At 44.0% G+C, this 21,974-nt stretch overlaps 2 protein-coding genes across 6 annotated transcripts in view; one reads left to right on the forward strand and one right to left on the reverse strand.

The window, feature by feature from the left end:
• LOC120958800 (ras-interacting protein RIP3) overlaps positions 1–21,974 on the forward strand; it is a 230,308-nt gene that overhangs the window by 75,730 nt on the left and 132,604 nt on the right. The window lies entirely within an intron of this gene.
• The window catches only part of LOC120954892 (uncharacterized), an 85,379-nt gene that overhangs the window by 53,039 nt on the left and 10,366 nt on the right, over positions 1–21,974 (reverse strand). For 3 of the 5 annotated variants that reach the window (XM_040375251.2, XM_040375223.2, XM_040375216.2), the window contains 2 exons: positions 13,150–13,568; positions 2,249–2,428 (listed from right to left, as the gene is read on the reverse strand). In XM_040375251.2, coding sequence (XP_040231185.2) covers positions 2,249–2,428; positions 13,150–13,536 — 567 coding nt within the window. In that variant the 5' untranslated portion in view covers positions 13,537–13,568. Of the gene's footprint in view, positions 1–2,248; positions 2,429–13,149; positions 13,569–21,806; positions 21,962–21,974 lie in introns of those variants that run through there. The other 2 variants (XM_040375232.2, XM_040375240.2) reach the window with 2 other exon arrangements.

Below are 21,974 nucleotides of genomic sequence, written 5' to 3' on the forward strand. Positions count from 1 at the left end.
GTGCTTGCGCCTCCTCTGCGAATTCTGCCCGTCCACGCGTGAACGCTGGAACTTTGGCGAGAGCGCACAACCGTTGCCGCGACCGGACAGGCATCCCTTATTATCGCCATCGTTTTGAGCAACCGAACAACGGCGAACAACCACGCTGTCGGGCGCAAGCTGCACGCCACTCGCATTCCACTTGGTGTGAAATTAAATGTGCTCCAAAAACCGAATGGCGCGACCGGGCGTTGCGTGCACCGGCGTGTGTAGTGGGCATTGCCTACCTGCAGGCGCCCTACCGGTAATGTAGCGACGCTTTCCCGGGAAGGCAATTGATAATTGATGAGCGTTATCAGAGAAGCGACCGAGCATTCACATTCGCTTTGCGTCGGCGAGGAAGGCAACAAATGGAGTCGAGCTTTCCAGCTACTTTGAATAATGAGACGGTGCTGCTCGAGACGCTGGAAGCAGTGGAAGATCGCGTTAAAAAAAGGAACATCCATACTGATTATTGGAATATTTTGTCAAGAAGCAAATGCTCGACATAATTCGAACATCTTTCCTGGTAAGAGAATTCTACCTTCTGGCCCTTTATGGATTATTGTTTAATTTCAGTTATAAAGAAAAAAACAATAAAAATGGTTTGATCCATTATTTTTTTCCAAAATCGCAAGACTGCCAAGCGGTTGAATGTGTTTAAATGCATTGCCTACCTCTAGGCGTTCATGATGGGCACTTCAGTTCTTCAAGCAGGAGAAACTTCCCAAGTGACAATTGTTCTAAATTTGTATCCTTGATCTGCTCGAATGTTGGTCGAGATACCAAAATATGTGGATTTGTGTGTGATAAACCGTGTAGAAAGTATCAAAATTTAGTTTGTGCGTGCGAATGATCTTCTTCGATAAAGATGGCGTCCAAATCGTTTTAGATCCATTTGCATTAATATTTGGCGAAAAACTAAAGACACATATCGTGCGGCGTTATTTTGTAAAATTTTTGTGTGTTTGGTATGTAATGGTTATACGACCATTAGTATGGATAAGAAACGTTATTTCCCAAAAGATAGAGAAAAAAGCAACTAAAAGGCCATATCACAGTCGATTTTTAAAGAGCTTGTCCTGCACCAGTTTAAGGGACTTTTAGAATAAGCTCTTTAAAATCGACTGTGAAGTGTATTTTTCGATGCTTTCTTCTCTATCCTTTGCGAAATAACGTTTTCAATTCTTATTACTGGTCGTATAATTTATTTTATACAAAAATACCATCGAATTTTCGCCAAATAACGCCGTACGCAATGTACCTCTTTTTTTCTCCAAATTTTCATGCAAATTAATCTAAAATGAATTGGACACCATTATCATCTAATAGAAGAAGGTCATTCGCACGCACAAACGAAATTTTGATACTTTCTACACGGTTTATCACACACAAATCCACATTTTTTCGTATCTCGAGCACCACTCGAGCAGATCATGGTTAAAATTTGATAACAAATGTCACTTGGGAAGTAACATTTGTTCTAAATTTAATCCATGATCACCATTCGAGCAGGTGCTCAAGATACCAAAAATTGTGGATTTGTGCGTGATGAACCGTGTTCAAAGCGCTACAATTACGTTTGTGTGCACATGCATTGCCTACCTCTAGGCATTAACGAAGAATTAAGTTAACGGTTGTTCAAAGTGGAAAAGCTTTTTCATACTAATGATTATCGAAGCTGAGTAATAGTTCACGAAGAATACTCGCAATGAACATTTTGCCTACTTTCAGGCGCCATCAAGCATATATCGAAGCAGCCGTGCTGGTAGGGTGGAGTTCGAAGGAGGAGCAGGCAAAATAATGGACTTTTACGAGCTACGATCAAGTTTAGCATAAACTCCACTCTCCTTTGTGGCAGTACTATTGCTGCAAAAGAACAACAAAATGAAGCGCGTGCTGCCTAGCTGCAGGCGCAAACGGGCAAACGGGTGATAACAGTGTGGAATGTAGTAATTAATTTACGTTTTATTAAAGCATGATGGAGCAAACGGGTTGATGATCAACCGCTTCCTACTATTCTTGATTCGTGCAGCCACAAAGCTGCCCAAACTAACTTCAAGATAGACATAACATGGCTTGTTGGTAGTATAAACGGGATCGCGTTACCTTCCCCAACACCTTTACCACGCGGTGCTCGATAACCTAAACCGCACTAACGGAAAACATCTAACATCCCTCCCTCTTAACAAACTGGAATGGTTTCCAGTGAAAAGCAATTTTCACTCACCTCGAGGTCCAGATAGGTGGTGTAGATCGGGTACGGCAGGGCGATGACCAGCCCGGCCAGCCAGGAAGCGCAGCTGCACACGAACGCCGGCAGCCGCACCTTGAGCGGATCGGTGAGCCACCGTTTGCGGTCCCAGGCAATCAGCAGATGAGACAGCATGGCCACATGCAGCGGGATGTCCTGCAAAGTAAGAGGGAAAGAAATAAACGAATCAGCAATGTGCGCACGCCACGCAAATCTGTCCCTCTCGGGGTGATGGGACGAAACGGTTCATCCGAAGCAAAAAAAAAAAAAACACACGCAAATAACACAACAGCGCTACAATTCTCGGTACGCGCAGGAGGGGGAGCTTTGTTTTTGGTAACAATGGCTTTTCGGTGGAAATTGTTTCGACGAGGTCGCGGGTCGTCTCCGGCACCACTCGAGGCTGTTGGACGCCCGCATACCGGATACAGCAAGTATGTCGCTAATTAAAATTGCAAAACTGTTTATAAGCCGAAACTTTACGCCGTACCGCCCTGCAAGCGCCTACAGCTATGCAAGGTGCGACGTTTAATTGATTGGGGGACGCGTTTAAGGCGTTTAAACGCCACTTTAAGCAGGATTGATTGTTGAAAGTACAACTTGAAAGTATAAATGTTGGGTAGTAGCAAGTACGTTGCATACCTTTAGGCGTTCTTAACTTTTAGTACAATCTCGTTCAGAAACAATTAGAACGAGAAGGTATGCTAACTGATGCTAGCTATTTTAGCTTTGCTATAAATTATCGTCTACTTCTACCAGCGTGAGATCTTTATAGATATTTCAATAAATCAGCTACAACGATAATTAACATAAAATGTAGTGCCACCTTCAAGCTATTTTTGGAACAAACCAACATTGCCACTATCTTGGTTATTAAGGTTCAAGAGGTGTTGCATCTTGAAATCTTTATTTGAATGGTTGAATGTTTCTTGAAACGTTTATCTTGAAAACATCTGTTTTGTAATCCAATGAGCTTAATGAGCGAAATCAGTAAAAATACATCACGAAATTATCGCATTGCATAGATTCCGGCGCTACGCTCGAACCGTCGCACGGCAATCTTAAACCTTACTCCCGAGATATTAATTGCCATTTTCAGAGTTTACGCTTTTACAGCATTTGCTAACACTTCCAACTATTCGCTCGAGCGGTCCGTTATTAATGAACAGCCTCGGCAGTGCTGCGTCTCAGCGACGGAAAAGATTAATTTGTAATGTAAACAGTTTTAACACGCTTTTAACAGACCGGCAGTATACCGGGGTTTATGAGCGCCTTTTCCAGTGCGATAATCCGGCGCTACAGATCGGAGCTGCTGCTATGGCAAGCGTGTGCTTTGTGCGAAAGCAGCCCCAGTTTACAGCCATCGGTGGCGGCCCTTGACGTCGATGGATGACCCTGCGACGGGATATCAATATTTTCTTGTACTACATCATTCATCCCGCTCAATCTTACCCCCTCGGGGCAGCACACTGCCGCAACACGTGAACCATAATTATGAACGTCATGGTTTTACGACTCGTGCGCCACTCCCTCCCACGCGCGAGTTTCGTTTTCCGCCCTCGCTCCTTCCAGGCGCACAAAAACTTGAACCGATTGAACCCGATCAAAGCTCACGTGAGACGCCATAATGAAGCCACTGCCCCACCGTTGCAAACCCCTCAGCACAAAAAAATGTATAACTAATTTTGCTCCTCCCCAAAGCTACCAATTCTACAACCCCAAAAACACCCTCCTGCGCCCTCCCTCTGGGGACTCCCGGCCTTGCCGTTCGTTACGTGTGACGAGAATCGATTTTCGATTTTGAAGCGAGGTGAAGCAATGCTGTGAAAACTTTGCCACGGTAGCACCGAAAGTGCCGTAGAGCAGGCGGGCAAAACACTCTTTTTTTTCCTGCCCGTTGGCGGATGTGTAAGGGACGTGCAGGGATGCGTGTTCAGGGCTGGGAGAGTATCCTGTCACGAGTGTTTTTATTTTTCGCTTATTTGCTAAGGGGAAGTGGTTTCATCGAAACGGATGCAAAACATAACTTTCCCAGCGATGGTTCAATTCCCTGGTGTTCTGTTGTTTTTCTTCCTCCTCTTCATTGTGCGGTTCCCTACGTGGTGCGGTTCCCTGGGAGCAACCGATTCCCTTCGCGGCTAAAACTGTATCGATATGCTATGCTATGCGCCTAATCCTGTTTTAGCAAAAGTTCATGAAACACCGTTCAATCGCCAATTAAAGGCAAGAAGTTGGCATTAGCAAATTTAAAGCGCCTAAAAGTATGCAAAAGTTTAAAAAAAGGTTTGTTTGCGCTCTTTTTACCTGAATTGATTTACATGAGTTGAATAAAAAGGTAAATAAAGGGAAACTGATTTACATGAGTTAAATAAAAAGGTAAATAAAGGGAAAATACCAACATTTCGTTTTTGTTTTAAGGCGCCTGAAGGCATGCAATACGAAGATTCATTATGGTTGGTTGGCGAAAGCAAACATTTCCCGCCGATGCGACTGCAGAATGCAAAGAGAAACAAGGAGAGGAAAACAGCTGCAACAAAATGCAACAAACGAGTGGCAAATAAGGCAATTTAATTATTTTTCGTTGATCGATAGCAAATAGCAATAGTATTTAATTATTAAAATACTAAATATTATTCAACCGAACATAACTGAACATTGTTAAAGCGCCTAAATGTGCGCAAAATATCAACGTTCGATTGATTACATATTCAATTCTAGATTAGCTGGAAATTTGTTTAAATTTGTCTCATAACCCAAGGAACATTTTAAATCTTATCATAGTTTTAACGATGTTGCTATGGAAATTTCATTAAGCCTTCTTTTTTCATTTGAAAGTCGTATATGACCTCATAAGACTAAAATAAAACTAACTTAAGACTGAAAGGGCCCATCTACAGAACTCTGTTAAGACTACTAGTTAAAACCATTTCTATACCTTTAAAACGTGAGGCGCAAATAAACTATCAAAATAACAACATATTGCTATGGATATGTTCTTGAGATGGCAATGAAGCATTGAATATGAAGTTATAATAATGGTTGAGAGTTATTTGCGTATTTTTATGTTGTATTGATATTTTTTCTGATGATCTTGCTCGCGTACGCGCAGAAATCCATGCCAAGAAAATTTCACTGTTGAAATACATTGTAATAATTTGAAAAATATCAAAGCGCCTCAATAATATGTACCTTTTTAGTTTAAAAATAAATCATTAAAAAATACAGATTCATTTTAAACGCCCTCAATTTGCACCAAAAGGAATGTCATAATAAACATGAGGTGAAGGTCGTTTTGGAAATTGACATTTTTTTCTATTTGTCATGTAAAATATGAATTTTTTATCAAAATATCAACATGGCTAACACATATTGCACACACAAATGAACAATCATATTAATAAAAATGGATTCCATTGGCTTAAGATCAGAAGGTCTTTCCTGATCACAAGTTCAGTTGATTTGTAGTGCAACATGTGTGGCTAAGATCTTTTTAAACAGCACATAGCTATAGGAACCGCTTGTGCAGACTAATAAGTTTTAAGAATCTCCTCGTACAGGCAGTGTCAGAGATACGCGGAATCTGGTATACGCATGTTTACATAATCTTGATTTTCTCAGTTTTATCCATTTTTATTTATTAATAAAATTAGAAATACATCGAATAGTCTTTGCAGGGGATAAAACAACCCACTACAAGCAAAACGAATATAAAATTAAAAATTGTTCAGCTGAAAATCCCAGAATACAATTTATGAAGAAGTTAGAAATACTCGGCTTATCAACATTTTTCGTTAATAGCGTATTTCAAGTACAACCTGTATAGCCTGTTTCAAGTTCCCTTCGTCCAAGACTTTATAGGCATTTAATAAGATCAATTGATATTGATGCCTTAGTCTCAAATAACAAGTTTTGAAACGTGCTTAAGAATACATTTATAGGTTGATTAAAGCCAGCCATCAAAACTCCAATTTTAGTTTGAACAGACAGCCTTATAAGCGTCATAGTCTCAAGTAACCAGTCTTTAAACGTGCTTAAGAATGCGTTTACAGGTTGATTAAAGCCAGCCATCAAAACTCCAATTTTAGTTTTAACAGACAGTCTTATAGGCGACTTCAGAACGTTTTAAAGGTTTAACAACTTTAAAGACTGTTAAGCATCTTCAAAAGACATGTTAAAACTATGTGGCTCAGTATACTCATAGTACAGAATGCTTTAAGACATGTTTAAGTGTAAAAGGTATGGGAAATGTTTCTTGGGAATTATTGGGGCCCTTTCCGTTTTAAGTTCGTAGGCTGAAATTTCAGCCTGTCTGCTGTTTGCATTGTATAGCAGTTTTCAAACAGCTATCTAAGTGGGTATAATATACAGGTGGGCTTATCCCAAGGTGTATGAATTTTGAAGGCTGATTTTTATTTTTTTATGTTTTGAGTATTTTTACTTTAAGGTTAGAATAATCCAAACTGAAAATTGCAGGCTAGTTTTTTGTGTGGTTTTGTATAGAGTGTTTACATGATTTCAGCCTCCAACTGTCAAACTCCTTACAAAAAAACTGACTAGAATCGTGAAGGGCCCCATTGTCACATAGGAAAAAATGTATTTTATTTAAATGTTGCTCTACTGCGCCTAAATGTATGCAAGTATTTTGATAACTTTATCAAAACCTTCTGTTGCTACCTGTTTAGCAAACCCAATGCCATAAATTAAAGCTCCATCCTCCTTTTATAATCCAACCCAGAAGGGTATAGTTTAAGAGCAAAAGGAACAAATGGTCGCGCGGATAGTTAGCTGCTATGGTTCATTCTGGTTCGGTCGGCTGCGCCGCCCCGGCCAAGTCCTCGTGCAGCAAACGTGTAGCTGCCCGTGACAGGTGTATCTGTCAAAAGTCCGAAAATATGAATCCAAAAACGTGCGCTCCCTGTCAGCGGCCGGGAAAGCGCGGCCGAGCAGCACACGAAACGGTGCTCTCTGCAGCGGTGGGGAGACCAAAACCCTAAATGGGAATCCCTACCCATGCTGAGCCAGCATGAAACACGTACCTAATTGCGAAAGTAATCGCTTAACGTTTGTGTATGTGTGTGTGTGTGGGTTTTTGCTTCTAAATTGTTGCTGATGGTGCCGCACGATGAAGCACTGTTTGCACAAACTCCGCGCTCGAACAGTGAAGACGCATTCCTGCCAGCAGCCCACTTCACTCTCTTTGTTTCTGCATCGTCAAGCGTGTGCGGGTTGGTTGAGATTTCCTTTTTTTTTCATACAACGAATTTAATCCCATCCCAGAGGTTTTGGCTGTTGGGAAAAGTGCAGTTTCCAACTGGCAAGGGAGCCCCCGCCCAACGCTGGGTGCTTTGGGTACGTTGTTTTGGTTATGTTTTTTCGTTTGTTTGGTAAGCGGCTAGAGGCAATGGCGGTCGTTGCAGAGAGTGGAACAAACTTCCACCATCGCGAACGGTGCGCTTCTGTATGTGCTTGTGCTACATTGTTTTGGTGCCCACTCCCCACTCGAGCCACCAGCCTGCCGCCAGAAGTCACACACTACACGCGCAACACGCCGGCAAACACTGGTACGCCACCAAACTTCGGTACACAGGCGCGCACACCCACCGCCACTGGAGACGCTTTGCCGCTGTTAATAATACAGACAGATCGCGCTCGAGCAGATTAAGAAGTCCCCGGCTCGAGAGCACCGAACGACCGCTCTTAATGTGTGTGCGAAGCGCCACGGGACGGGGGGTTGCTTTTCCCCACACAGCAACACACACACACAGCGATGCAGAGAGGCAAGCAGACGAGAGTGTCGAAATTTAGCACACCGAACACTGTGAATAATGTACCTTTCAACATCGAGCATCGATCGAGCAGCGGTCGTGCGGTCGGTCGATTGGGACGGGAATTTTCAGCCGACATCGGCCGGGCTTTACCGCTGTGTCGGTAAATTAATTTGTATTTGCATAAAACTTTCATTTATCAGCCGATTAGCTTCGGTCCACGGCCGCGACTAATTACTGCGTGCGATGGCGCGTCCGTACCGGAATGGGGCGGGAAGACTGGATTTTCGACTCTGTTTGTGGAACGCGTGTTCGGTGTGTGCGTGCTCCTGCTTTCTTGGCATGCTGGGAACACGAGCCCACGCCCACCGAGGTGTATTTTTGGCCCCGGAAAGAGGGCACACGAAAAATCAACTCGCCAGCACCCGTACCCGTGCGGTATAAACGCACACCCGGCAACTGCTCGAATTTGCACTAGCTTTCAAGCGATTAGGAGCAATTAATTACGCAATGAATTATAGCAAAGGGTAAACATTTGCCATTGCACTAGTGAGCTCCAGAAACAGCGCAACACATTAATATACACTCCGACACACACACACACACAGCTACATAAAGACTTCAAGATTGGAACATTCCTGCGATTAGACGGGGAACCCTTTCCCTGGAGCCTTTCGTGAAGCTTCAAACTTTCAACTCAACCTTCGAGCCGGTCCGCGTGATGGCCGCCCGAGGCAAACCTGGAGCCAGCCAGGGAACAACCCTTTGATCGGTGCGCTCTGGCCGAGCAATAATTTAATTTGTGGGATAGCCATCTCCTGTTTTGCCTTTTGCTTTCCTTCCTTGCTTTGCTTCGTCGGATGTGCTTTTTAGCGAAAGTAAATGAGGCTTTCCTTGTTTTTTTTTTGCTTCTCTCTCTCTCTCTCTCTCTCTCTCTCTCTCTCTTTCTCTCTCTCTTTACCTCTGTTGCTTTCCCTTTTTCACTCTTCAAACGAGAGTTTGTATCGTTTTGCGGTGTTGTTTTATCGATGTTGAGAAGAAAGGTTCGGGGTTCGTTTCTTGTTGTTTTTATTTTTTCTTTGCTTTCGCTGCCCCACGGCGTGTCCACCAAAACAGGTCGGGCAAGTGCAGAATGGTGTCAAAAAGGTTAGGGTTTTGCTAAACGGAGGCTGACAGAAAATCGAGAGGGTGTAGTGGGTAGCGGGAATCATGTTGCCAAATAAATCTTCCTGTTTTATACGCACGTGTGTTTAAGAGAAAGAGATAAAGAGAGAGAGACACACAGAGGGGAAGGAAAAGGGATAAAAATCCCATCTTTACTTGCTGGCCCCGGGGCGTCCCTGCGAGCGAACGAGGCGGCGACGATTTGGTTGCACGTGATGGCCATTTTTCTTCCGACTGCAATCAAATTAGCATTTCTAATGAAGTTAGTTCCGGCCTGTTTAAAGTTAGCGCTTGTGCCTGATTTGACCACCGTGTAGAAAAGGGAAGGAAAGGATGAGTGATGGACAGACGATGGGCTTTTTGGTCCGCACACTGGCCTCGCTTTGCACCGGAGCAGTGTGGCAATGGCAATTCTGGTCCAGCATCTTGTACTAATTGCATGGAACAAATACATCAATCAGATATGCTGCTGCCAAGTGTATCCCAATTGTGTGTCCCACGAGATCACGAACGTGCACGCGTTGCCTTAAGAATTAGTGCGCTTTGTATGGGGCTGATTAGTCGCTGCCCGATACCGTTGGGCATGATTTTGTTGTTGCTAGGAATGCATACATTTAGGCGCAGCGTAGGCTTAGCAAGAGCAGTGGAATGAACTGCTCGAAAAAAAAACAATCTACTAAAAACTTGATACCGATGGTTGACTCGAGAGAACTTAGCACCACCCAAGTGACATTTACTCATTGTTTGTCTTTATCTGCTAGACTAGTACTCAAAACGCCTATTTTTGGTATTTCTTTATTTTATCGATAGACGATAGCTTCGTGCTCATTTTACATTTTTAGCTTTGGTTTTTGATGAAAAATGAAAGCAAATTTTGTGGGACGTCAATTATAACGAAAGGAAACGATATTTGCTAACCAAACCAGAAGAAAGAAACAATACAAAATTGCATCACAGTAGATTTTAAAGGGCTTTTTCTTAATGTCCTTTAAAATGGGATGAAGTTTAAGGGCAGTTTAAGACTCCAGTTTAAGGAAAACTTCTCGAATTGTCGATAATTCATGCTCGAAAATGTCATTGGGGCAAGCTGGTCGTTCGACACGTTACGACGGGTAAGAGCTTATCGACCGGTTTCTGACGGTTATTTTAAATGATGATTCACCATGTTTACCAAGCACTCGATTGGGAAGCCGTAAGCTTCCCTTAACCTGCACCAGTTTAAGGGTGTTTTATAACAAGCCATTTAAACCGACTGTGATGTGGCTTTTTCGTTGCTTTCTGCTTTGTCCTTTGGGAAATAATTTTTTATCCAATCCTTACATAAAACACCAAAATTTCACAAAATAATGCCGCACGAAATGTGCCTTATTTATTCGCCAAAGCAAATTAATCTAAACAAAACAAAGAGAAGAAGGTCTTACACGCGCACCAACGAAATTTTGACGCTTTCAACACGGTTCATCACGCACACATTACGCAATTGTTGGTATTTCGAGCACCATTCGAGCAGATAATGGTTACAAATTTAGAACAAATGTCTGCAGGTCTGTAAACGCCCATATGTATACATTTAGGCGTACAAAAAGTAGTTCAATCAATGAATTATTTTCTCATAAGCGTATTATTAGATAAATTTATATTATTCATTATTTTGTCAAACGAAAGCTAAATTTAACCTTTTTAACTAGAATTCAGAAAACACGTGGTTAAACTTTTCGTCTAAAACCAGCAATCGATAACCAAAAATTAATTCTTCTCTAAAAGCGCTCTCACATACAAACGCATATTTTTCATAGTGCTCGCCAGCCCACTACTTTCACCTTCGTTAAGTACGGAACATTTTCTTTATATTTTTTGCCCAGTGCCTTATCCAGCTCTGGATGAAAAAACACGCACAAACACACACACACACCAAACACGGTGAGAGAAATGGAGAAATTGGACCCGTTCTTTGGACCGTCTGCTGGTGAGCCGATAATTTATGATTTGCAAATAATCATATCGACACGTCCGCTGGACCTCCTCCTGCCGCCTTCCTTTCCCCCTCTACTCATTCTCTAATCACACACAAACACACACACACACACGCATCTACCACCTTTTTGCAGCAGCGTGCGGCACGTTTCCCACGATTCACAGTAATGATTTTGACTTCTTTTCTTGTTGATTGCTGCTGCTGAGAACGCCTGCTACCCACCGTACCCCAGTAACACTCGGAATAAATCCGCTACACGCCATGGACGTAGTAGGCTAGCACATGGTAGAGGATCGCGAGGGGTAGGAAAGGAGAAAGGTGGCGCAAAAATCGATGCCGCTCACATTCTGCGGCTAAATATTTGCCCGCCCGATTGGGATCAATTAACATTGGCCACAACAACGACGGGGTGGGGCGGAATGGAGAAGCCAGAGAGAAAGAGAGAGAGAGATAAAGAAGGTGATGAAAAGATAAGGAAGGAAACGGGAGAGGGAGGCACGAACTGGCTGGATTAAACCCGGCTTCGGCACTGCCAGGCCGGCCGACCTTATTCAAAAGGGCTGGCGAAACAAGCTTTCCATTCAACAAGCCCAAATCCCTGCACGGGGGGTAGGGGGGAAGGGTGTTGGTGCTGCCTGCTGCCTGGGTGGTTCCGCGCATTACGCGTGCCGCCCAATTTCTAGGGCAGGAGATTTTCCCCGAAACGAATGGAGGCAATATTGCTGAAGCCCGCGCGAAATACGCACTTCTCGGTGCGGCTCCAGCGGCACCCGGTCTAGGCAAATGGGGTGCCCCATTGCTCAGCTGCTTTTACGCCTCTTCCCCTTTTCTCTAGCATTCGAGTGGGAAGGAGAAAACCGCAGCTGTGGGTGAGCTTTCGAGGCAAAAGCTCCAGCACATGCCGTAAACGAAAGGAGGATTATGGTTTTTAATGAATTATAATGATGTTAAAGGATCAACCGCACTTGGCTGGCTCAGTTTTCAGCACACATTGTAGCCACCCTATCATCTACCCCCCCACCCTAGAAAGGCTCTAGAATGATGCTTTGACTCAGCTTTAGCTCGGCTTGGCCGATGCTTTCGATGCCTACTTCTGTGGCACTCTGTACTGCGTAGCGACAATTGAACCAACGTTCGCACCCATGTACCTCCAGAGTGCACCCGCTCGATCTCCATTGATTGACTTACGTAACGGCGTTATGCTTCGCGCACTGCTTCGCCGTCAAGCTGGTGGTTTCCCCTTGGCAGCAGCAATAACATCGTAACAGCTACAGTTTTGTTCCCTGTTCCCAGCAGCTTTCGGCTCAGCCGACGGTCGTGGGAAAGTGGGTCGTAAAAATTATCCAACGATTGATGGCACAACACATGCGCCTTAATTGCTGGGTGGTGGTAATCGCAAAAAAGTACGACACACACACACATACACACAAAAAAATCCAATTTGATATTGAATATGCAAACAGTATTGCGTACTTTCCCGTATTAATCTCCGGACTGGATTAAGAGGACTTTCGTTTTATTTGAAATTAAAAAAAAAAATTCCTTTTCATTTTTTTCCACAAATACCACAAAATGAATAAAAGTAAAAGAAGCTTTACGGAGCTGATGTGGCGATTAAATTTATGGTTTTTCATCTTTGTGCAAACGTTAAACGCGAAAAAAAGGAATAATTAATGGCAGAAAAAATTAAAACACAGATAACCCTCGGGTGTTGTCTCTTTCAGCTGAAAAGGGTCAAAGACGGTTTAAAGTTGCCCATACTTTTTAACGCCACTTTGATTTTCAACAAAAAAAAACAAAGAGATGACAGAGTGTTGCTGTGAAATGCTCCGTCAGTCGGCAAACAACGCTTAAAAATGTACCCTGTGCTGTACGGATTGCCACCCAACGGGGGGGGGGGGGGGGGGGGGGGCACACACCTTTTCTGTTAGCGCCTACCGGTATGCAATTCGAATCTCGCACCCCACGCTTACCTGCAGCAGCGGCAGAAAGAAGCAGAGAAACTGGCCGAACACCCAGTTCTGGATGATCATCACCATGAGCGTGATCGGGAGCACGAACGCGCACTGCACGCAGTGGCAGACGGCCAGGTTGACCAGGAACGCGTGCGTCACGTCCCGGTACAGCTTGTACTTGCTGATGTACACGATGATCATCACGTTCAGCGTCAGCCCGAGCGCGGTCGGTATCGCGTACAGCAGTATGAACAGCGGGTAGATGCGGGCGACGACCGGCTTCAGGTACGGCGCACTGTAGTCCCCGTTCACGCTGTAGTTCTTCTCGCCCAGCAGCACCTGCATCACCGCGGACACCAGCTCCTCCGGGATGCCCTTGCCGTCGCCGAGCGCCGGCGATCTCATCCTGTCGCTAGGTTACGGCTCAGCTATACTTCCTTCAGTATTGGGGGGGGGGGGGGGGGGTGATGTTGGAAAAAGAAAAACGACATTCGTATGATTAGCTGTTTCGTATTGGTGGAGAATTGAAGAATACATAGAAAATGAAGCAATATAAAACATTGAAACAATTGTGAAAAAAACTACCGGAGGCAAATGTTTCCCCTTCATAGTCGCAGTTTGCGCCTAAAGATATGCAATAGATTGTTTTAACTAATTTTAAAGCAAATGATTAAGCCTCGGGCGAAATCGAGTTCCATCATAAGGCTTAAAAAGCGTTTAGGAACTTAAGAATAGAAAATAAAAATTAACCAACAATAATATCTCTAGTACACCGTCCGCTCGATTCACTAAATATTTGGCAATATTTGGTCGAATAGGTTTAAAAGTATCTCTCTTTACAGGGTGTTCCAGGTCAGTTTCGAATGAAAACATTGTTTTTTTCTGCGAGTGCAAGATGTTAATCCACTTCAGTTTGACTGGCATTCATTTCCATCATGATAAATTTTATTTTCTTCAGTATGATTTTCAACTATTGAACGGTTTATTGCTTTGCGTTTTTTCACCGGAGCGTTGAAATTGCATCACATCAAGATTTGTAAAACATTTTGAAAATTATTTTATTTAATTGATCCTTTCACTTATACTTCAATTATAATGGAAACAATGAGTAATGAAACAACCCTCACGCTCTTAAAGCAATTGTGTTGGTTTTAGTTGCCTTACAGGGTTTTCCGAGTCAATATCGAATGTCAACAACATTTTCCATTGCTTGCGAGATGTTTTTCAACAGATGTCAAATACTGTATTTACATCACAAACATTGTTCAGTTCTTAAACATGATTTTCAACACATCACAAGCTAGGCTGAGTTTGACAGTTCTTTGTGATGTGTAGAAACTCATGTGGAAGAATTGAAATGTCAATGTGATGCAAATATACAGAGTTTCCTAGACATCTTTCGACTGTCTACTACATTTTTCAATGCTTGCGAGATGTTTTTCAACAGATGTCAAATACTGTATTTACATCACAAACATTGTTCAGTTCTTAAACATGATTTTCAACACATCACAAGCTGGACTGAGTTTGACAGTTCTTTGTGATGTGTAGCAACTCACGTGGAAGAATTGAAATGCCATTGTGATGCAAATATACAGAGTTTCCTAGACAACTTTCGACTGTCTACAACATTTTCCATTGCTTGCAAGACGTTTTTCAACAGATGTCAAGTACTGTATTTGCATCACAAACATTATTCAGTTCTGAACCATGATTTTCAACACATCACAAGCTAGACTGAGTTTGACAAATATACAGAGTTTCCTAGACAACTTTCGACTGTCTACAACATTTTTCAATGCTTGCGAGATGTTTTTCAACAGCTGGTAAATGTCAAATGCAACATTTAACAATAATATTTCAGTTCTTGCAAATGATTTTCAACATGTCTCAAACTTGATTGAGTGAGACAGTTCTTTGTAGTGTGTTGAAAATCATGTGCAAGAACTGAAATTGTATTATGATGCAAGTACACCATTTGACAGCTGTTGAAAAACGTCCTCGAGGTGGTGAATAATGATGAGCACATTGAAGATTGGCTTGGAAAGCGTGCTAAAAACGCGTGTTTTATTGTTTTTATTTTTCTGTAAACTGATCATGAATCAAATGTTACACGAGATGTGTATACTCTAGACGGGTTCTCTTGTTCTTCAATTAAACACTAGTAGTTCGCTTTTTCACTAGTGGCTCTTAATGGATGCGTTTACACACTATGCTTCAAGTGCTATCGCAACACGTTCAAGCACAGTGCTTGAGATGAATGACATGCTGAAGCTGTATTTTTTACGACAATTTCAAGCATTTCGACACACGCTTGGTTCGGATTTTAACGGGTTTGGTAGTAAAACAAATGTTCACACTGTGGCTACCCATCAAACGACTCGCCAACTTAATCTCATCCCCAATGGCAATGTCATTTTGGCAAAGCCTTTAATTTCGCACCAATCCATCACCCCGCTTTCGGGCACCATCGAGCTGATCGAGCGTGTGCCACCTCTACCTGCCCGCCCGGGCTCGTGCAGAATAAGTGAATGGTGGTTTAGGCTTGATTGCATTATTTTGCCGGTCCCTGCTTGGGATGAGCACGCAAAATTGATTACACGCGCCAAACCCCCAATTCCAATTCAATATCCGCTTTCCCGCAAACAACGTGTGTGCCCGGTGTGCAGGAGCAAAACAAAAAAAAACAATACAAATCCCTTACCCCTTTTTGTTTTCTCTTGTTTGGTTGCCGTGGGTCAGCAGCATGGGAGAGAGAACGCGCAAAAAAAAGGCAACGCCAAACCGCTTTTAATTGGCGAAGTTTTGCCAGATCACAGAACGTGTGTGTGTGTGTGTGTGTGGGAGCGGATTTACGCCCGCAACTTACTTACCCGGTGCCCGGGTGCTAATTCTTCGATCATTTTGGGTTTCTTTGGGTTTTTAGACTTGTTTTGTTTCTGTTCGCTCGCGAGCAAACACGCAAATCCACTCCACGCAGCGGGCCAGGGGAAGGGGCCGATAGGCAGTAGGACGACAGTGGAATAAATATATATATTTCTTCCCACCTCAATGGACACGTCCTACTTCATCCCTTCCCCTTCTAATCCCCTGGCACTGCCCGTTCACCGTTTAGCCCAGCTTCTTTATCGCTCCGTCCGGCTCGTGCTGAGGCAGGAATTTCTCGAGCTTTCTCGAGTCTTTTGTTTTTGCCCGCGCCCTTCACCATCCCTGCCCGCTGCTCGCAACAATCAGTAGCAGCTGGTTGGTGCAAGGCAATAAAGGCAAATACTTTCGGTCCGGTGGGTTAGTTAGTTTGCCCGAAAGCGATCGCTCGCCGCCCAGGTGTTTTGTTACGTTTTCATTTCGCTCCGCTCAGCCCAGCCAAACCACCAAACAAAGCGGCCCGCCCGCGGTGGCGATAGCAGGGGAGGGTTGTGCGAGACGAAAATGTGCCAACGCGAGGGGTAAGCGATATCAAACAAAGGGAAAACTCGGCACCAAAAGAATCTTACATGACGAGCGGGTGCGGGCATGAAGGCCAGTCAAGCAAGAGGGCAAGAAAGAGGGCCAAAGAGAGAGAGAGAGAGCGACTTCATTATCGATTCTCTGGGGCGTTTTCAATTATTCTACTACCCGAAGACTAGGTGGGAGGAGGGAAAACCCACGACCAACACCTATGCTCGCAGATAGTTTGTTTTGATGGGATTAAAACCGGCCCCGGCTGCACGCTCGGTTTGAATGCGCCACGAGCCATCGGGGAAAATTTTCACGCACAGGTACTGCAACAGGAAAAGTTCAACAAAAATCCACTCTTGCACAAGAGGAACCAAGAAGCTGCAGCGGCCACGGTGAACGCAATTAGTTTGAGTACAATGCGAGAATTCTTTTTCTAGTATCTTTGGCTCTATAAAAGCGCCTAAAAGTATGCAGTTTAGCGCTAATTTCAGCCTGTCAGTGGAACAATATTGATCGTGTACCAAAAAGGTTGCATTTTGAAGTCGCCTTGTTTTCTGTGTTCTGTTTGCATGGGGTAAAGTACTTTTAATAAATTTAAAAACATCGATTTAAACAGTTTTTTCACCTTTCTTGACCAAATATGTATGCCTCATCAGATAAAATTAAATTAAATTAAATCGAGTCTGGGACGAATCGGCGTTTGTTTACATACTTTTTACGCAGAAAAAATTTAGGCTGAAAATGTGAGGTTAGAGGCCAACTGTCAAACTCCATATAAACAAGCTGGTTAGTATCGTAAAGCCCCCTAAACATCGGTCTTCGAACGGTTGTCAAAATATGCGGCTCTAGCAAAGCGCCTAAAGGTATGCAAATAGTTTTTAAATGCTATTTTCATTAGTTTGATGATGCAAACAGTTGCGAAGCGTCACCCAAACCTCACAAAATCCTTAAAATTTACTTAAAAGTGCTCATCGCGATGAACCTATGTTTGGTTAGAGAAGTGGAATTTATAAAACCATATTTAGCCCCTAAATGTATGCAATGTATAATAATGTAATTAATAGTATAAATCTATACTTTTAAGCAAGATCATGCTTTTCTTTTTTCCGTTTATCTGTTGTTCTGAATAATAAAAAAGTCACACTCACTTATACACTTTATAATCTAACCATTTGCTTGGTTTCAGACACTCCCACATTGATTGCAATCACTGTGCGCGGTGCGACGGTACAAAAAAAAAATAATAAAAAAACACAAAACAAAACAAAACAGAATAATGCTGCAAACTGCGATCGAGTGGTTTCATTTGCTGCGTTACATTGCGCTCCATTATGCTCCGGTGCTGGCGGCTGGCAGTGTTCCAGCGGCTAGTCGTCGCAAGTGCTTTTACCGCTGCCCAACCGGTACCCGGGGCGAGCGCACCGAGGGAACATTATGTTGGTAAATTGCTGTCAGCAGCTGCTCGAACGAAACGCTTCCTCCCCATTCCCCTTTCGCCATCCCACCGCTGCAGCGGCACACAAAGCAAAACAACGGCACGAAGCGGTTTCAAATAGCTAGCCCGGGGCGGTAGCCCCGGGCACGGTACACCTTGGCAGTCGATCTTCATTTATAGCCTCTCTCGGGTCGACGCTTTTTATCGGCAACATTAATCGACTGCCGGGGTCTGCCCGATTCAATCATGTTTGCATTGAACGGTACGTGTGTTTCCGTTCTCCGGCGCTCCGCTTTCGGTGCCGCCGGTTTGGCTGCCGTTCCCTCGCTGTGGCTGTGACAGGCAGCGAGCGGTTTATTGACGTTCCCGCTCTCTTCGGAACCAAGCCGTCCCCACTCTTCTGGTTGCAGTCGGAGGAAGGTGGGGGGTGGGAGGGGGACAAGAAAGCTAGCCCTACTTGATGGCACTTTCGCAAACGCAATCGGTGCATCGTATCGTGATTTTCAACACATGACACTGATTGCGAAAGGAGCTTTACGCTGCTTGAAGACACCATCCGGGCAAGGAAACTGTTCAAAGATGTGATGGGGCGAAAGATTTTAAAGAATTATGACTTAATTATAACGCTGCCGACGTTACACTGCAGGCTGCCGGATGGGAAGGGACAGAAATTGAAAAATATATTACTTCTGCTCAACAACAACAACATCGCCTCCCGGACAAAGTACGGTCGGGGACAGGCTTTGCCACAAATATCGTGGTGGCGTTCTTCAGTATCCTTGACTGTAGATGCTTTGGGTGATTGTTTATTTTTTTTTTTTTTTTGTACGGTGTCTCCTGCCCGCAGGTTTGGCGAGATGTTGCTACGTTGGTGTTTTTTTTATTCTCGAAACGCACGCTTTGAAGTATGCGGGAGCCAAAAATAATTGAACGCTTTGAACGCAGCGATGTCTAAGCTTAACCGTGGACACAAATGCTCCCTTGGCTGGCGATTATGCTGCCCCTGGTGCTGTGTCGGGCGGTTGAAGCTTAATTTAATTAGCATCGCGACACAAATTACAAAAAGCCTAAGCTCTCAGCATGCGATCGGAGTGCTAAATTTGAAACGCAACTTTTAAGATTGCTTTTGTCGCGTCACAGCAGGTCTGATCGAGCAGCAGGCAAGATAAATATTTGATAGGTTTTTCGCTTTGCCGCTCGTACGCTGCTTCACCTTTAGAACATTTTAAAACATTTTTTGAAACTGCTCGAAAGGTACTCGAAAAGTGCTCGAAATTCAGGAATGAAGAAATTGTGTATTTTGAATGTTTCAAATATTCAATCATATAGGTGCTCAAAAAGACCTCGAAAAGTGCTCGAAAAGAGCTCGAAAAGTGCTCGAAAAGAACATGAAAAGTGCTCGAAAATTGTCTGGTAAAAAAACTAACCACCAATCAGCTCAACTATCACAGATCACTATCACTGTTAACAAGTTGCTTGTTTGTTCAATTGCAGTAAACTTTCTCTCCTTCTCTCCAGCTAATGAGCAATCGTTCGTATGCAGTTGCGATTCGAACAAAACTAAACCAACCTGTCTACCTGCAGCTTGCTTCCCAACAGTTCCCAATGCAACAAAGTGCTCATCTTTGAAAAGGATGGACATTCTAGGAAAGACACAAATGAAACCACTGCCCGGAAATATCGATGACACGATGAAGGTAACAAAGCCCCGTCCAACACTCACCCAGCTTCGATTGTGAACAATTTTTAACGAGCTAACTTTCGTTTCAGGTTCGACTGATCAGCAATCTCGGGACGAATCGCCCGTCCGCATGTACGCCTCTGCAAAGCTCGACTTAATTAGTTAGCACATCCGGAAAAGCAACAGTCGATGCATGAGCAATGAGTGATTGATTAAAATGAGGAAGCACTACACACACACACACACACACATCCTCGGTCCGAGGGGCACAGTTGCATCAGCGCTGTTGCTCGTCTTGCACGATGGGTGCAAAACATTTCCCCTTCCCCCGGTCTTCTTATTGGAGGTTTTAATTAATGTTGGCTTTCGAAACTGGTACGGTTTCCTACGCCGGCCAACGCCAACAGCTTGTGGGCAGCTTGCCGGCGCTCTACCAGCGTACAAAGGCGGATAAACGGTACGCCGGGCAAACGTGGCACCGCAGCAAACGTGGCTAACCGCAAACGCTTTATTTACTGCACTACCAATCGCTCGGTTTGCTCTCCTGCGTGAGTGCACACGCACAACATTCAAATGTGTATTAGAGGTAAAAGATATGATCAAAAACCGTCACTTCATAATGCATGCCCCGCCTGGCGTCCCTGGCGAACGGAGGTGCCCGGGCATGAAAGCAATTACCGTAACGAACTACGCACACCGCCCGGCAGGCTCCCGATCATAAACCACCAGATAAAGGATAAAGGATGAAGGCCCCGCCCTCCCATCCTCGCTGGCAATCTTGCCGTATTCATATCTGTCCGCCCTCTTACCCTTTACCGCCTGTGTTTTTTTTTGCTCTCACACCCGCACCCCCACCTTATTTGATGTTATTTGATCACTTTTGGGGACAGTGGTGCGCAAAGGATGATAACATATCCTCTTTCCCTGTTTCTATCTGTATTCTTACTCCTTCCGTGTGTTCTTTTGCTCTCTCTTTCTCTCTCTCTCTTACTCACTGCGCTGCCTGTCTTGGCATATCATGCAACCACAAAGCAGCCGGCGTATAAAGTATCGAATGTTATTACTAGATCAATTCCCAATCCCCGAGCAACACCGTGACAGTGGCACACGCCGGAGAGTTGGGGGGAGTTGGGCAAGTGCGACAATAAAAAAAAAACTACCTGCTCTTTCCGCTTCCCTTTCATCCACCTTTCTTGGCCAACTTTTTCGACACTATTTGATCGGCGGTGGCGCTGGCATGAAACTTTTCGATAAACTGTGTGAACAAATGTGACATTTTTGGTTTTTACCACTATCTCACCTCATAGCCATATGGGCCGAACGATATCCCAAGTGGCAAGTGTGTGTGTGTGTGTGTGTGAAAACAAGGTGAGTGCTGAACCTATTTTTCCACAACACCACATAAAGGAGGCGAAGTATGTGTGTGTGTGTTTTTTAGCTTTCTTCCGTGAGCAACCGGGCGCCTCCATCGAGCAAATAATTTGCATTTTATTTTTTGTCCCTGCAGTCCAACCTGAAGCGGCCTAACCTTAATCAACACATTGTTGGGTCGTTCCCGAAATCCCGTTCCAAGTGGCACCGAAAGTCTCAACCCAACTGTGCCGAAATTTTCACGCCCCTTTACGCGCCCCTGTTTAAAAAGTTTCACCTTGCCAAATGGAGGCGCCCGGTAGCTGACGCGCTGCTGCTAAAATGAAGGCGAATCGCCCTCACCAACTGACACTGGCAAGCATACGCACAACTACACACATCCCGCGCACCACTGTCAATAGGTGCAGCAATAGATATGTTCGGTGTTGACAGAAATGTGAGAGCTTCGGGTGGAATGGAACGACACTATATGGTTCCCGGCAGGGGTCGGTCACTTTTCAAAACACTACGCCGTTCAAGCGACGTTGGAAAATTAAATTTATAATCGCAGGCTCGCGCAATGCAATTACGCTAATTAGTGCCGGGCGGCTCTCGCCGGATGATTGCGTTTCTTTTTCGCACCCTGTTGCAGGCGGTTGGTTAGCGGTCACCCGGTAAGTGAACCACGCCATCACCAACGCATGGCGAAGCTATGTCTTTAAAGTGAATTTAAAGGATCAGACATAAAAAAAAAAACAAAAAAAAAATTACCTTTTACCAATCGATGGTCGGTCGCACTTGATCAATATCCTCTGTCCCACAGAGCTGTTACACAATCTTACAGCAAACAGCAACAACAACAAAAAAAAGAATGAAAAAGAACATACACAGTAAGCAAAAAAAAAATAAATTTCAGATCCGATTCTGCACCGGAAACGC

Source organism: Anopheles coluzzii, chromosome X, assembly GCF_943734685.1.
Source record: "Anopheles coluzzii chromosome X, AcolN3, whole genome shotgun sequence".
NCBI classification, from domain to species: Eukaryota; Metazoa; Arthropoda; class Insecta; order Diptera; family Culicidae; genus Anopheles; species Anopheles coluzzii.